A 15,667-nucleotide genomic window follows, 5' to 3' on the forward strand; every position below is an offset into this window, starting at 1 on the left:
TATCACGTTTGAATATTGGTTCATTTAAATATCACTATCGAATTATTGTCTCATATCTCGTTTCTGATTGTATTTTTTTCTATAATAGCGCCGCCCTTGAAGGAAACAGGTGAGAAAACGTCCACCCTTGATTCATCAAATCACCCCTTTGTAACTTCTAACTGTTGTGTTTTATTTATAGTGATCCGAATTCGATTCTTGGTGGCGTTCGTTTACCTCCCGATACCGAGATTATTAAATATACCTCATCCATTGTTGGGCCTAAGATACCAGGAACGACGAATCGAGGTCGGAAAAAAACCATTTCCTTAGACCCACCCTCGGTTAGCGTGCATCCATCGCATTCTAGCACTGGAATGTTGATTGAACGTAGCAATAAACGTCCAAAACTAACAGTAAGTTAATTGAATCGGATTTAGATAGTATCAAACATGATTTTTGATAGGATCAGCAAGATGTTGGTTCGCCACCGTCTTCAGCCAATGATAGAGTCGAAGTTATTAAATTACCGGCGACCAATGGGAGTCCTTCGGGGATTTCTGTACCTTCGTTCAACAGTAGTGAAAGCACAGGCGATACTCCATTGAATCTGTCATTGAAACCGAGCACCTCGACGAATACCACAGCCAGTTCCTCGCTGAATTCGCTCTGTAACATGTCTGCCAATATTGGAGTAGATAGAATATGTGAGTATTTGTCCTCAATTCGGTCAAAAATTAAATTCGAGACTGAAAATTGTCAAGTTGCCTGTTAAAGTGACAGTTATCAAAACTGACATTAGAACTCACTTGACTGCAATCATTTTTTTTTGCTAAGCTGTACATACAGTGCGATCAAAAAGTCTGTCTATCAAACAAGCGTAGAAATTTAAAACGTATGTCTGTGAAAGATAAAATGTCACAATGACAAATGAGAAATGTCAAAATATTTTTTATGTAAATTATGACAGGAAACCGTGGTGAACGATTTTTATGAATAAACACCAACAAAATATTATTTTAGATTGTTTTGAGACGTTTCATAGAATAATTCAATTTAATTAGCTCAATGTTTAAATTTTTATAAAATAATTTTTTGACATCTAGATAACATACGAACTGCCATGCAACATACGTCCTCAACTAGGACGCCTACTTGATAAAAAGACTTTTTGATCGCACTGTATAATCCATTTCATTGAAATTGGCATAACAGTAGGCCATGAATGTATAAACCGCGCTTTAAATGTGAAAAAGGCTTTACATATTAAGGAACTAAATTTGACACTAAAAAAAGTGAGGTTAAGATAGTTAAAATTTTATTTTTAAAGAACTCTCTTTCAGAGGTTTTCATAGAGAGTTTTTTTCTATAAAAAGTTTAACATCTTGTTTCATCCCTTTGTAGGTGTAGTTTTAATACCGAACACATACACTATTTGCTCTGGAGAAAATACAGACTTTCATTGACAATAAGTGGCTTCCAGGAATTTTAAAAGACGTTTTATTCACACTAGGCATGAAACACAATTACAAGTACAGCCAAAGGGGGTTTGGATTTTGTCATTAAAAATGTAGGACAAAATTGTGAATTTTTAAATAATGGTAAAGTTGTTTCGCATTAAACAATGTAAAGTTGTTGTGAAGTGGAAAAAGGAAGTTTATACAAAATGAAGCTTCGCGTACTGAAGCTTGAAAAATCGTGTTTTGTCGTGGATAAAGTAATTTGGCTTAATTCAAATTGGTACAGTTGTGAAGACGGAATCCTGGACAGTCTTTGCTTGTCATTTCAATAAATGTCAATGTAAATGCACGTTTACTGTCATTATGATTGATATTAAAAAAAACTGTCAAATTAATTTTGACACATCAATTTTATGTCTGTTCAAAAAATGTCAATGTAAGCCACGCTTTATTGTCATTATGACTAACATTTGAAACTAAAATTTGAAAGTTTTAGTTCAAATTTATATTTGGCGAAAATTTTCCGAAATAATAATGCCAGCAATACGTGTTTTTATATAAGTTCAATGAACTATTTTGATTTGTTGTCAATTTTCTCGTATCAGGATAAAAATTATAAAAACCGAAAGTGAGGTTAGTTGCCTAAGGCCCGTTTTACATTTTTATGACAGTCGAATGACAAATCGTCCAAAATTCCGTGTCCGCCAGTGTAGTTTAGAAACTGAATGACACATCTGTCCAATTTTCCGTGTCCCCCACTAAGGTATATTTGATTCTATTAACCTAAAATGCCTAAAACAGGATTATGTTTTCAAACATATTTTAGCGTGTACTTTAAATCTGGGGTTCTGAAGAGAACTACTTTTAATAATAATTTGAAAAAATAGTGGGTATAACGAACAAGCATCGAAAAGAGTAAAAAAACGAATACAAATGTCAGTCATGTCAGTCTAATAAACCATGTAGGTAAATAATCAAAGAAAAACAAAAACCCCATCAGCTGTTATATCAGGGACATGGACAGGGCTACAAACTTAAATACGAAATTCCATAACCACCTATTATGCCAATTTCAATGAAATCTACTATATCTCATTTTTTGCTTTGTTTGTTTACGTTTTCATTCTTTGTTTGTAAATCTTTTTTTTACATAATTACAAAGTAAATTCGGAAAACTTTTGAAATTGCTAAATCGAAATTTTAGTGGGAAAATTGGTAACAGTTTGTTTCCATAGTTACAGATTGTTTTTCTTAAATTAATGCTTATGTTTTTTTGTGAAAGTGATTAAAATATCAAAGTTCTTGATCAACGTATTGGCTTTTTGTGGATATTTGCTGTTAAAAAACTCTTCTGGTGCAAAAATATTAAATACAGATTTGTCAACAAGAAAATTACGTTTTTCATGTTGTTTATAACTAGAATTTTCAGAAGTAATTTTGAATGCCTAGGGTTGGTTACCCCTTGTTGTTGACGGTTGACGTTTTCTGTCAACCTGCTGTCAACTATCAAGACTTAACCTAAATTTTGACACTAGTTACGATATCTTTTGTTTGTCATTACAAACCAACCTAACCAAATTTATGGCAACCTATTCTCAAATATTCCTAAATCCTAAGGAGTAATTTCTTGTTTTGTGGTTGAGGGAATTTCTTCAAAGGTTTTCAAACAAGAAAATTCCTAGCTTTATTCGCAATTTTTATTATCGAGGATATGAGCTTTCGTAGCCTTACATAACAAATATATTTAAGTGACTATTTTTTTTTTGTTTAAAAATACTAAAACAAAATTGGTGAAACAACTCGATGTAGAAATTTATACAGGATGTGCAGAAAGTCGCGCACCTCTTTGAAAGGGAATTATTGGGTAGTCCCCCAAAAAAAAAATATTTTTTGACATTTGACATTTTTTATGTCTATTTAATGATACTGATTTTACAATTATTCAGTAAAGGTACAAAAATTTTGCCAATAAAAGCCACAAATAACATTGAACTGAGTTACAATTTAGGATACAGCTTCCTTGTTTTTCTTTTCAATAGCTTGTAGCAAAAAAACTTGTAAAATTATTTTTCCAACGGAAATAAATAGAGTCAAAGTGCAAAATTTAAACTGTCATAACTTCGAAATTTTTATAGATTTTTTCCATGTTCCTGGTATCTTACCTTACATGACGTTTTTTCTCTTTATAAGGAAAGTGTACGTAAAAAGTTAAAAAAGTGCATGCTACTTACTAATCTGAGACTTATTTTAATCAAATAATTCTTATTCTTGTTTTCTCAGTTTATTTCTTTCAAATAATTATGAAAATTTGGTGTTAGTGTGTTTGAATAATTTTTGTGGTTTGATTAGCTCGTCGCAAGCCGGGTCCGAAGCCCCGACGTGTAGTTCCCTCCGGTGGGCAGATGCCTCCGGGTGCCCCTAGCGCTTCCTTGGCGCAACTTTTCGCCACCGCCGATTCTCCGAGACCACCTAGTCGTAATGAAGGCTCGGACGGCGGCAGTTCGACATCGTCTACTTGTACCACTACCGCTCCCACCACCGCCTGCACCACAGTTCCTTCCATAAGCAATCACAAAGAAGGCCGGCCGAGAAATCTCGGTCGGGGCGTCAGTAAACCAAAAAAGAATACTGTAGCATCACTTTTAGCACAAAGTAGGGCATTAGGTTAGTACACCCTTGTGGTGTTTGGGTTCGTAGATGATTTAGGTGGCTTTTTAGGTATCAAACCTATGCCTATTTTGGATCCGAATGCTTCAATGAATCAACAGATGAATCTATTGAAGTCGAATATATTGGCTGCACAGCAGTATATTTCTGAAGCAGGTGGTGACGAAAAAGCTTTAAATAAATTTTTGCAGGAAAAATTCAGGGGTACTTTAAGTGATTCTAGTACTGTTGATGCCTCAACTGATTCTGATAACCTTACTGATTCTAATCACACAGATTCAGAAATGGAGATCGAAGTCGCCACGAAGAAACAAAAACAGTACGACGAACGAGCCTTAAGAGTGCCCCTGGAGAAAGGTAAAATCACTAGAAACGATTCTAGAAATTGTATTTTACAACATATTTTTAAATATAGGGTGGAAGCGGGAGACGGTCATCCGAGGACTGACGAAGAGCGGCGGCATCAAGGGCGACGTCACCTACGTTGCACCTGATTCTGCAAATAAATTCAAACAAATGTCAGATGTCACGCAGGTAAATAAATCATCAAGTAGAGTTAATTTCCGATTTGCTTATGTGCATTTTCTAGTATTTGGAGTATCAGAAGAGCACAGAGTTCACCAAGGAAAACTTCACCTTCAGTTGTCGGGTCATCTTGGGAGACTACCTCCAGCCGGTCCCACCGGAAATGGCAGCGGAAGCAGGAGAATACATCCATCTCACTGAAGAGGACGTCAACAGAAGGTAATTTGCCTCATGTTTGTTGCATAAATAATTAAACAGATAACTCAGATGCAGTGAAGTCATAAATGAAAATAGACTAAACAGTTAGCTTTGTTCTGTTTGTGAAATTATACGCTACTAACTAGAATTGCTGCTTAAAATTCAATGTAAATTAAAAAACTCTCAAATACACATTGTAGTTGGATAATTAAATTTACAAGTTATGTTTTATGGCTGCAGCATGTTGTAAGATATTTAGGTGATGAAGCGAGCGCTGCAAACGTGTGGCCAAACCGGCGTAATACCGTGCGATCAAAAAAAATAAAAAATTAGATACGGTGGTTAAAGTCCTTCAGATGGCAATCCTGATTTTTGACATCAAATGTCAGCGGAAACTTTGACAAGTTTGAGTGAAATAATGTTCACTTTAGAGCAGAAATTTTTTATTGCTGTACAAGAGGAAAACGGTGGATGATAAAGCTTTGCTTGAACTTATTTTTTTTACATGTGTTTCTGTTGCGAAACGTAAAACAAATACATATTGAATTTTACTGAAAACAGTTATTATATTAAATAATTAGTAAATTAGTAGGTATATTAAATAATTAATAAATTAATACTTAATTAAAAATAAATAAGGTAATTTTATGAAGGATTATCGAGGACAAAGATTTTTCAAGAGCATAAATACCTTCATATTTCGTAGGAGCATAATATTCTAAGGGCCAGTTGCATAATCGAATTTAAAGGAGCATTAAATTAAATGTTGTTTAGAATGTGCTAATTACTACGGACTCCTTGAGCAAATTTCACATTCTAAAGCAACATTAACTTTAAAGTCTCTTTAGTTCGATCATGAAACTGAAACTAAGTAAAAAAAAAATTTTATTTTATAATTATTGAAATCACCTTAAATATCACCATTCGGAATTAAGTGTAAAGACCACAGACTAGAAGGTAAATAAATAAATAGAAGGTAATAATAATTAATCTTTATTCTTATTTCACATTTTTTCAATTATTCAGTTCACCTATACCTATTTGATTCCTCTACTAAAATAAACAAGCAAATTATTATTACTTATTTTGTACTCAATGTTAAAGAGTGCTTTTTTCAACTAATTTCAGTAGATAAAGTAGTCTTTTATCGTCTAGTGAAATAAAGTAATTTTTATCTACCGTTTATATTCAAGAAATTCTGGTAGGTGAGTACAAAATAAAACGAAATATACACGTCGATAAGGATTGTTTATCTATTTGTGAAAAAGTCCATTCATGACTTCGTCACTCGTAGATAAACAATTTCTTTATCGTCTTATACAGGGTGAGCCAGAACTCGCGCCCCAGAGAAAAATGCCATATAAGGTAAGATACCAGGAACATGAAAAAAATGTTACCCTGTATACTCCTATAACTTGAAAATTCTTTTAAACTCCTATAAATTCGAACTTTTGGCTTACTTTCAAATTTAATTTCAATTTATTGTAATTTTTGAAATTTTTAACTTGGAATAAGTTAAAAAATGTTAACAAAATTTATAATTCCCACTATAAAACCATGCCATTAGCCAAAATTTGGACTTTAGAATTTGTTTAACAAATCCAACTTTTTAAAATTTTGTATTTAATATGTTTCAATTAGAAATATTGTACATTTCTATTCTCTCAGACTCAGACTTTCAAAGAGGAAATTGAGACTAGACTTAATTTTACAATGTTTTGGATCGATTCCAATAAATTATGTAAAATTAACGATATTTTTGTGTTAATTTAAGAAAAATCTATCGATACAACCTGAAAGGAACGAATTTTTATAATTCAACAGTAATATCCCGAGTGCATGGTAAATTGTCAATAATTTTAGAATAAAATTTGAATCAATTTGGCATTTTTTCATGTTCCTGGTATCTTATGTTACTTGAATTTTTTCTCTGGGGCGCGAGTTTTGGCACACCCTGTATAATAAATAACTATTATTGATAATTATTAAAAACAGCAATCGGACAAATCTAAATTTAGAGTTGCTTTTTCAATTATTTTTTTTTTCTACTTCGTTTAACTTGTGGTTCAAATTTCCTGGACAATCTGTTAGTATTGTTAGTTAGTAGTATAGTTAGTACTGCTTCTTCTTCTAATTTTGGCTTTTTGAGATAAAATTTGATAAAATCTGGATATGTTGTTTCAATCTAAAAAAAATATGTTTTATGGTGTCTACAATTTTAATTAATTTTCTTTAGATTTACCGCATAACAGCCAGTTTTTATTTCACGAATTATACAGGGCTTTCATTTCAAAAGGATCCAGTCTCAATAACTTTTGACATTGAGTAAATGGATTTTCAAGCAAAAACAGGTCGATTAGGATCTCGAGGGGGAAGTTGAAAACCAACACTAGTTACATTTTAAGTTTCATCGCTAGCCACCCCTACTTTAGAATTTTAAATGGCACCCCCTACTTTTTGAAACATTTTCAGAAAGGGAATAAATGAGCGTATCTAACTGCCAAAGAAAAAAAATTTTTGTCGATTCGTTTTTTAGTTAAGGGTGGTTTAATTTTTGAAATTTTGAGTCCTAGTAGCCTTTGATTCAACGCAATTTAATTTGAATAAAAGTAATTTTTTAATTAACTGAACTATCAAATGGTAAATTTTCGCTGAATTGTTGACACCACCGCCTTCTTAATAAAATGTATTAGGTGACACCAAGATACATTGAAGCTATGGTACATTAACTTATACCTATAAAAACGCGGTCAAAATCAGGAGTAAGTAAAGTGTTAAAATTAATTCGGGCAGATGGCGCCACGGTAGGCGAAGGACTGTCAGTTACGTTGACAATCCTGTCAACATTTTAAACAAAGTGAAATAAATAAAAAAGGTTCCATTTGTAAGAAAATAAGTTGAAAAATGTTTATTTATTGAATCCATTTGGGGTATCAAGTAACTTCGTAGGTCCAGGTACTCATGAATTTTTCCCAGATTTGGGAAATCTATGTTTATGGAAGAATATTTTTGGGAATAGAAATGCTAAATTTTGCAGTGAAAATGACTCACGTAATGGTTGCTTTGGATTGGGAATTATTTCGTAAAACAGAACAGCTTAAAAGGAAGGTGGAAACTGCATTTAGTGCCAAGATTAGTCTCACAATAAGGGGTTGTGAAGACAGTCCAGATCAACACTCAATAAATTTATTATCAAAATAAAACATGAAAACATGCATATAAAATCCTTTTTTGTATAGAAATTCCACTGGCATTACTCGATCCCTAAAGTCGGTTTTCGTCCTATCCTCACAGTTCTACAATAAACATGTAGTAATAGTATTTTGCGCCGGTCTAGGGGGCGGTAGAGGTTAGAGGACCTTATAGAAAGCAATCACATCTGATGTTCAACTAAAAAGACCAAAACATTATAAAATTACCGTACCGTGTTAACATTACCTCTCCGTCATTTGATATCTAGTTTTCTTCTACCATATTTAATATAAGTAATTCAAAGTAATTTAAGAGTTTTCAAATTTGAATTGTTCTATGATTTGGACAAAGATAAGGAGAATTACATACTTTATTCTTTCGGTATCCGTAGACAAAGAGTACTTCAATTTTGAATTTGGAACCTGTCAAAGAAAAACTTCAAACTGACAGTCCCTCGCCTACAGTAGCGTCATCTATTATATTTTAAAAGAATTTCCCAATTTACGCCCAAATTTGATTACAAAATGGCGGCGAGTTATTACACCATATCTTATAGACATCTTGGGTGACACATAATCTAAATCAAAGTTAAAAGCTACTAGGACTGATAGAAATTTTTAAAATAAAACTACCCCTAACTCAAAAACGAATCGACTAAATATTTTTTTTCATTTACAATTAGATAAGCTTTTTTCCACTCCTTCCAAAAATGTTTCAAAAAGTTGGAGTGTCTCTTTAAAATTTTAAAGTAAGGGTGGTTAGTGACTAGGGGATGAAACTTAAAACGTATTTAATGTTGGTTTTGAATTATCCCATCGCAATCCAAATCGACATATTTTTTATTTAAATGAAATTGAGTTCAATCAAAGCTACTAGGACTGAAAATTTCAAAAATAAAACCACCCCTAACTGAAAAACGAATTACAAAAAAAAATTTTCTTTGACAGTTAGATACGCTCTGTATTCCCTTTCTGAAAATGTTTCAAAAAGTAGGGGGTGCCATTTAAAATTTCAAAGTAGGGGTGGCTAGCGACTAGGGGATGAAAGTTAAAATGTAACTAATGTTGGTTTTCAACTTCCCCCTCGAGATCCTAATCGACTTGTTTTTGCTTGAAAATATATTTACTCAATGTCAAAAGTTATTGAGACTGGATCCTTTTGAAATGAAAGCCCTGTATGTTTTGCTTTAGAATGTTTTTTTACACACATGATCCTTTACAGTGAAGATACAGTCTTTTTGGAATTATACGATTAGGCAACATTTTCATTATTTTCATTATTTTTAGCACTTTTAAAATTGGGCACACAACATTTTCTTCCCATTTCAAAATATATAAACAATATAAAATTGCTGAAGTTTTTAGATGAACGTCTTCAGAGGCTGCTTGTAATTGTAATTTTTGTTTTTCTTTTCGTTTCTGTGCACCAAATTTATACTTATGTTTAGATTTTTCTATTATTTATGCCCACTAATAATTAAAAAAAATAAATTAATATTAAATTAAAAACGATATTTTATATCGGTTGATTAAAAAATGTGTGGCATAATTTTAATTACGAATACCCCTCTGCAATTGAGAATAGATAGTACAGTAATTTATTGACCCACCTTAAAAAATAGAAAAATTACAACTTTCCAAAAATCGGTATAAAAAAATGATTTTTTGGAAATAATTTTGTTACCGTTTATCCGATTATTATTAAATTCTGCATGTTAAAGGACAAAAAGACAATCTCGCAATGGGTCTTCCCAGTTTTGGGATCATATCTTTTTTTCGGCTTATTAATTTCTGTTTTTGATATAGCCCAATAATTTTTTTTATAAAAAAGGTAGTTTCATATCGCCAAAATGTACCTTTCTTGAGTTATTTGAGTTTAAACATTTGTTTGTTTCTTGATGATTATAAAAGCTGTAATTTTTCTGTTGCTTGATGAGTTAGATTAATAAATACTGTGCTATCTATGCTCATTTGTAGAGGAGTATTCGTGATTAAAATTATGACACAAATTTTTGAATCACTTGTATAAATCCACGCGGAATTTTTCTTACATGCGTGTAAGACCTTATAAACAAAATTGGGCTAAAATCATTGAAATTATAGAAATTATAGTTTTATTTGTTATGATGGCATTTTTTAATTCCTTCAAACTAAACAAACTTTTGCGAAAATCGCAGTTCAGCACTTCATGGATTAGCTCTATGCGTTGTAGAAAGTTTATTTCCAAATTTAAAATTATTGATATTATTTCAATGAGCTTTTGACATAATAAGCCTACCATAATTGGAGGCCCGTAAGACTCGAGGGCCCGGGGTGCTGTGGCACCCCTAGCCAGTCCGCCCCTGCGTATGGCCCGCATACAGTGCCGACCAAAAGTAAAGAAACAATTGATTTTTTTATTTATTTTTCATATAAATATGAGAACGAAAACGATTTATGTTCACTAGACTTACTTCTACTTAAGATCATTTTTTATAAGCTTTTTGGTCAAGTTGGATGTTTCTATATACAGTGAACTTTTTACTATTTTGCTAAGGACAAAAGTAAAGAAACATTTTCATTTTACCTATTGTAAAGTTAATTACAACGTCGGTGCAAAACAGTTCCTACAAAAATTGTTCTTTAAAGAGTTGTAATTATGCCTAAAGGTAAACAACTGTCTCAAGACTTGAGAAAACTAATTATATAATCCATTTCATTGAAATTGGCATAACAGTAGGCCACGATTGTGTAAACCGCGCTTTAAATGTGAAAAAGGCTTTACATATTAAGGAACTAAATTTGTCACTATAAAAAGTGAGGTTAAGATAGTTAAAATTTTATTTTTAAAGAACCCTTTTTCAGAAGTTTTCAGAGAGAGTTTTTTCGATAAAAAGTTTAACATTCTGTTTCATCCCTTTGTAGGTGTAGTTTTAACACTAAAAACATACACTATTTGCTTTGTAGAAAATACAGACTTCGTTGATAATAAGTGGCTTCCAGAAATTTTAAAAGACGTTTTATTCACACCGGAGATGAAACACAATTTGTTTTCCGTGTAAGTTGCATCTGAAAGGGGTTTGGATTTTGTCATTAAAAATGTAGGACAAAATTTTGAATTTTTAAACAATGGTAAAGTTGTTGCGATCGGAGGGGAAAAAAGAAATCTGTACAAAATGGAGCTTCGCGTACTGCAGCCTGAAAAATCGTGTTTTGCCCAGGATAAAGTAATTTGGCTTAATTCAAATTGGTATAGTTGATTCCATTAACCTAAAATTCCTAAAACAGGAATAACAAAAAGAAGTTCATTATGTTTTCAAACATACCTTAGCGAGTACTTTAAATCTGAAGAGAACTAGTTTTAATTAAAATTTGAAAAAGTAGTGGGAATAACGAACAAACAACGAAAACACTGAAAAAACGAATACAAATGTCAGTCATGTCAGTTCAATAAACTATGTAGGTAAGTGATCAAAGAAAAACAAAAACCCCATCAGCTGTTATAACAGGAACATGTGCAAGGCTACAAACTTAAATACGAAATTCCATAGCCACCTATTATGCCAATTTAAATGAAATCTACTTTAGACAAATTTGAGGCGGGTGACAAACAAATTGACATTGCCAGGCAATTGAACTTAAATCGCTGTATTGTATCGAAAACAATTGCGTTATTTGAAAAAAGAAAAACTTTAGTAAGTGCTCCAAAAAGTGGAAGACCGCGTAAAACGGATAAAGTGACTGATAAACAAATTAAAAGACTTTCTCAAAATAATCCATTTTTATCTGCTGTAAAAATAAGAGAACAAATTCCAAATGTGGGTCCAAATGAGGTCCATTCGACGAAGACTGAATGAATTTGGACTCTACGGGCGAAAACCAGCAAAGACACCGTTTATTTCTGCCAAAAATAGACAGCGCAGATTGGAATTTGCTAGAGAGCATTTAAATTGGTCACCTACTCAATGGAAAAATGTGTTATTTTCCGATGAATGAAGAAAGTTTAATCTGCATAGCTCAGACGGAATTCAGTGGGTAAGACGACCAAAACAGGAAAGATTTAATCCTAAATACACAAAAGGGACTTTGAAACATGGTGGTGCTATGTTTTGGGGTTGTTTTTTCCGGACACAGAGTAGGACCACTCCACGTTATTGATGGAATAATGGACAGATTTCTTTATCTCCGTATTTTAAGAGAAGAAATGCTTCCTTTTGATGAAGATAATATGCCGCTGAGATGGACTTTTCAACACGATAATGACCCCAAACATACAGCCAAAGTTGCAAAAGATTGGATTTTAAAGGAACAAATACCTGTAATGCAATGGCCTGCTCAGAGTCCCGATCTCAATCCTATTGAGAATCTTTGGGACCATATTGATCGTCAATTAAGAGAAGAAAACAGTCGAGGTTTCAATTCAAAACAAGAATTAATCGAAGCCGTAAAAATAACGTGGAAAGACCTAAGCTTAGAATATATTAATAAGTTAACCGATTCCATGCCGAAAAGATGCGCTGAGGTAATTAAACATAAAGGATTTGCAACCCATTATTAAACTGTAACATTTATATGTAATTATAAATTTAKTGTTTCTTCACTTTTGTCCCTTGAAAAAATAAAATAAATTTTTCATTCAACAACAACTGTTTAATTCTTACTAAATTCTGTAAAATATATTTAAGAATAACCCAACAAATTACTTGTAATAAATTATATAAAAATCAAATACACCTACAATGAAATATTTAATATTCGCAAATGTTTCTTTACTTTTGGCCGATAGTTATGTCATTCTTGTCAAAAAATCGCGTGACCAATTCGGCCACACTTCAGCCAATGCAGTGCATGTGCTCGCTACATCACCTAAATATCTTACACCATGGGCTGTAGTCAATAATGCAAACTATTGCAAACTATTTTAATTTTTATAGACTAGAAGAACTGAAGTCAGCCATGAGGACAAGTCTTCCCGTGGAGCAGCGAATAGAAATGGCTCGAAAGCAGCAAGCAGCTCGTGCAGCAGCGAGGATGGACCGCGAGCAAGCACGTCTAGCGAAAGAAATTGAAAGGTCAGAACGTCAAGAAGCAGCTCGTAGAGACCGCGAAGCCCGATCTCAACAACTCTTGGAGGTACGATAATGTTTTCGAATTAAAAACTTTTCACAAAGTCAATGTGTGAAGGTAACAGGCTACTGTCATTGTTAACTTGTTTAATTTGAAATAGTTGTGTTGTTTTTTTTTGTTGATTTTTATTGTGAAGGTATAGTATTTTTTTGTCAAAAAGGGTCGAAAACGGCTAGCGTTCACGCTCGAACAGAAAATACAGATAATATCGGAAATCGAAGGTGGAAAAACGAAATCGGACGTGTCTCGAGAGCTCGGTTTGGCTAGTTCGACTGTAGCGACGATATGGAAGAATCGTGATAATATAATAAACGCCTATAGCTCTGAAAATTTGGGACGCAGTCACAGTCCCAATAATAACGATTTGTTCATTCCTGATATTGCGATGGTATGTCTGTAAAATTACAAACGGAAAACGAACGAATGTTTAGGTGTCAGGTGTTACCAACGACTAACAAGTGCTTGGCACAACTACGACAGATTTTTGTAGACATTTGATTACATTTGACATCTCAGTTTTAGTCCTAACAATCGCTATAACCATTATTTTTATCTATCAGTACACCCGGGGAAAAAACTATTCACCAGTTTAACTTTCTGCTCTCACTAGTGCGCTTTGTTGCAATAGTGTTTCCGACTAACTAGTTGGGGAGCAGGTAATATGTCGAAAGGCCCTTATTTAGGGACTCGGGGACACATGTTTCTTCAAAATGGTCTTTTTCTGAAAATTTCTTCAATGAGTATAGATTATAATAATATGCAAAATGACACTAAGCAAATTTTAGAGAAAAAAATCCATGCCCATGTATTTCATTACCTTAACAAAATTTTTGTGATTTACTTTTCATTTTATTAACAAATAGCTAGTTTCTTCCGTTTTTTATATTTATTTTTATTACTTCTAAACAAAGCAAAATCCTAAAGTGGTAAATTTAATGTCATAATAATAATAATAACTAATATTATACAGTATGTCCCCGGATTTTTTTATTTTCCGCTAACACTGCAAAAAAAAAACATTTTTTGCTTCACCTGAAACCAGTAAGTCTGTAATTTTAAAAGTTCATTATTATCACTCAGTGGAAAGAAAATTTAATTTTTCTCTTGATTTTGAGCTTGTAATAACTAATAACACTATAGTCTACAAACAATACAACCTTTAATCGAATTATTATTTTTATGTTAACTTACCTTTAATTAAACAAAAATAATTGTTAAATTTTTCTGTCATGTCACACTTTTTTGGTTATAGACGATAATTTTCCTACTTTCTGCACAAATGCCTCCGATTTAAAATTTACTTGAATTCAAATTGTTGCTGAATTATTGCAAAATTATTACTGTATGGGTCTAAATAGGTCTTAAAAACATTTCACTCGCATTTGGACTTCTTTTCTAAAATTTTAGGGAGTATAAGTGACAAACAAGACGAGCGTTTTCATCAAGATCTGAAGGGTTTTCAAAGACTGACACGAAGGTTTTTGGGATGAAAATATGTTAGTGGATTACTGTTGGATTGTATAAAGAAAACTGATCCAAAAGTATAATAAAACCAAGTAAAATAATTCACTTTTAATATGTTTTTTGGCGGTTTTTGTATTTTTGTTAATTACATATTTCTTAAACGTAACGTGGTGGACTTTTTTAGATAGTTTTTTTTTTAACTCAGTGCCTCAAAATCTATAAGAAATTAACTTTCAGCTAAGGTATAAGAATAGTGTAAACTAGTGTAATTTTTTCTCTGCGTTTTAAATCACATCACATTGGCGTTTTATTTTTTTGACACCGATGTCGCTTTGACAGATGAGTTAACGCAAGTTAAATAATAAAATTGTTTGAAAAAAAATATAATTTTAATAAATGGCAAGTCAAAAAAACAGCTTCTAAAAAAACAGTTATTTTTAACAAAAACAATCATTATTCAATTAATTAATTGTCAAAGTGACATCGTGGTCAAAAAAAAATTGCCAATGTGGGACTTGAAAAGCAAAGAAAGATTATTATTACAAGTCTAAATGTAAAAAAAAATAACTTTTCTTTCCACTAAGTCAGAATAATGAAATTTTAATTAAAGATTTGCTCGTTTCAGATAAAGCAAAAACAAGACTTGCTGTTAAAGTGTTACTTTATCTACTCAAAAGAGTTTTTAAAGAAATAGTTCTGCTATAGAAAAAAAAAAAGTATTTCCTTTGCTTTTTTGGCGTAAAATCAAAGGTAAAAATTTGTTTCCTTGTGACTGGCTATTATAAAATGTATTATTAAGTTCAGAATTTTGATTATAAAGAAATAACTTGATAGAAATTGGCAAAATTTACAGTTTATTAAAAAATTCTGGCATTTAAAACTAGTCCTAAAATCTTGATTTTTGAAAGCTGTAGATAAAGAACCTTAAAAGTCAAGACAAACTAAAAATGTTTTTTTTTTGTAGTTTTGGCGTAAAATCAAAGGTACATTTTTTTTTCCTCTTGTAAACTTATTTCGGGGACAGACTGTATACTTGTAAAATACATTTCTGAAATAAATTTATGTATTTGTAATTTG

General features: G+C 32.1%; 1 protein-coding gene and 1 long non-coding RNA gene across 12 annotated transcripts in view; one reads left to right on the plus strand and one right to left on the minus strand.

Moving 5' to 3' along the window:
• Positions 1-15,667, plus strand: part of LOC123011632 (bromodomain adjacent to zinc finger domain protein 2B-like) — a 70,080-nt gene that overhangs the window by 40,993 nt on the left and 13,420 nt on the right. For 5 of the 11 annotated variants that reach the window (XM_044409167.1, XM_044409171.1, XM_044409170.1 and 2 more), the window contains 9 exons: positions 89-109; positions 182-395; positions 446-686; positions 3,789-4,103; positions 4,158-4,463; positions 4,522-4,640; positions 4,696-4,850; positions 12,934-13,132; positions 13,287-13,514. In XM_044409167.1, the coding sequence (XP_044265102.1) occupies positions 89-109; positions 182-395; positions 446-686; positions 3,789-4,103; positions 4,158-4,463; positions 4,522-4,640; positions 4,696-4,850; positions 12,934-13,132; positions 13,287-13,514 (1,798 nt within the window). The remainder of the gene's footprint in view (positions 1-88; positions 110-181; positions 396-445; positions 687-3,788; positions 4,104-4,157; positions 4,464-4,521; positions 4,641-4,695; positions 4,851-12,933; positions 13,133-13,286; positions 13,515-15,667) is intronic. The other 6 variants (XM_044409173.1, XM_044409178.1, XM_044409174.1 and 3 more) reach the window with 2 other exon arrangements.
• LOC123011636 lies at positions 8,000-8,450 on the minus strand. Its single transcript, XR_006413160.1, has 2 exons — positions 8,268-8,450; positions 8,000-8,219 (listed from the first exon to the last, which is right to left on the minus strand). It is a non-coding gene; the product is annotated as an uncharacterized LOC123011636 (long non-coding RNA).

This window comes from Tribolium madens, unplaced genomic scaffold (assembly GCF_015345945.1).
Source record: "Tribolium madens isolate multiple individuals breed KSU strain unplaced genomic scaffold, Tmad_KSU_1.1 Scaffold_91;HRSCAF=231;Tcas5.2_LG7, whole genome shotgun sequence".
In the NCBI taxonomy this organism is placed as follows: Eukaryota; Metazoa; Arthropoda; class Insecta; order Coleoptera; family Tenebrionidae; genus Tribolium; species Tribolium madens.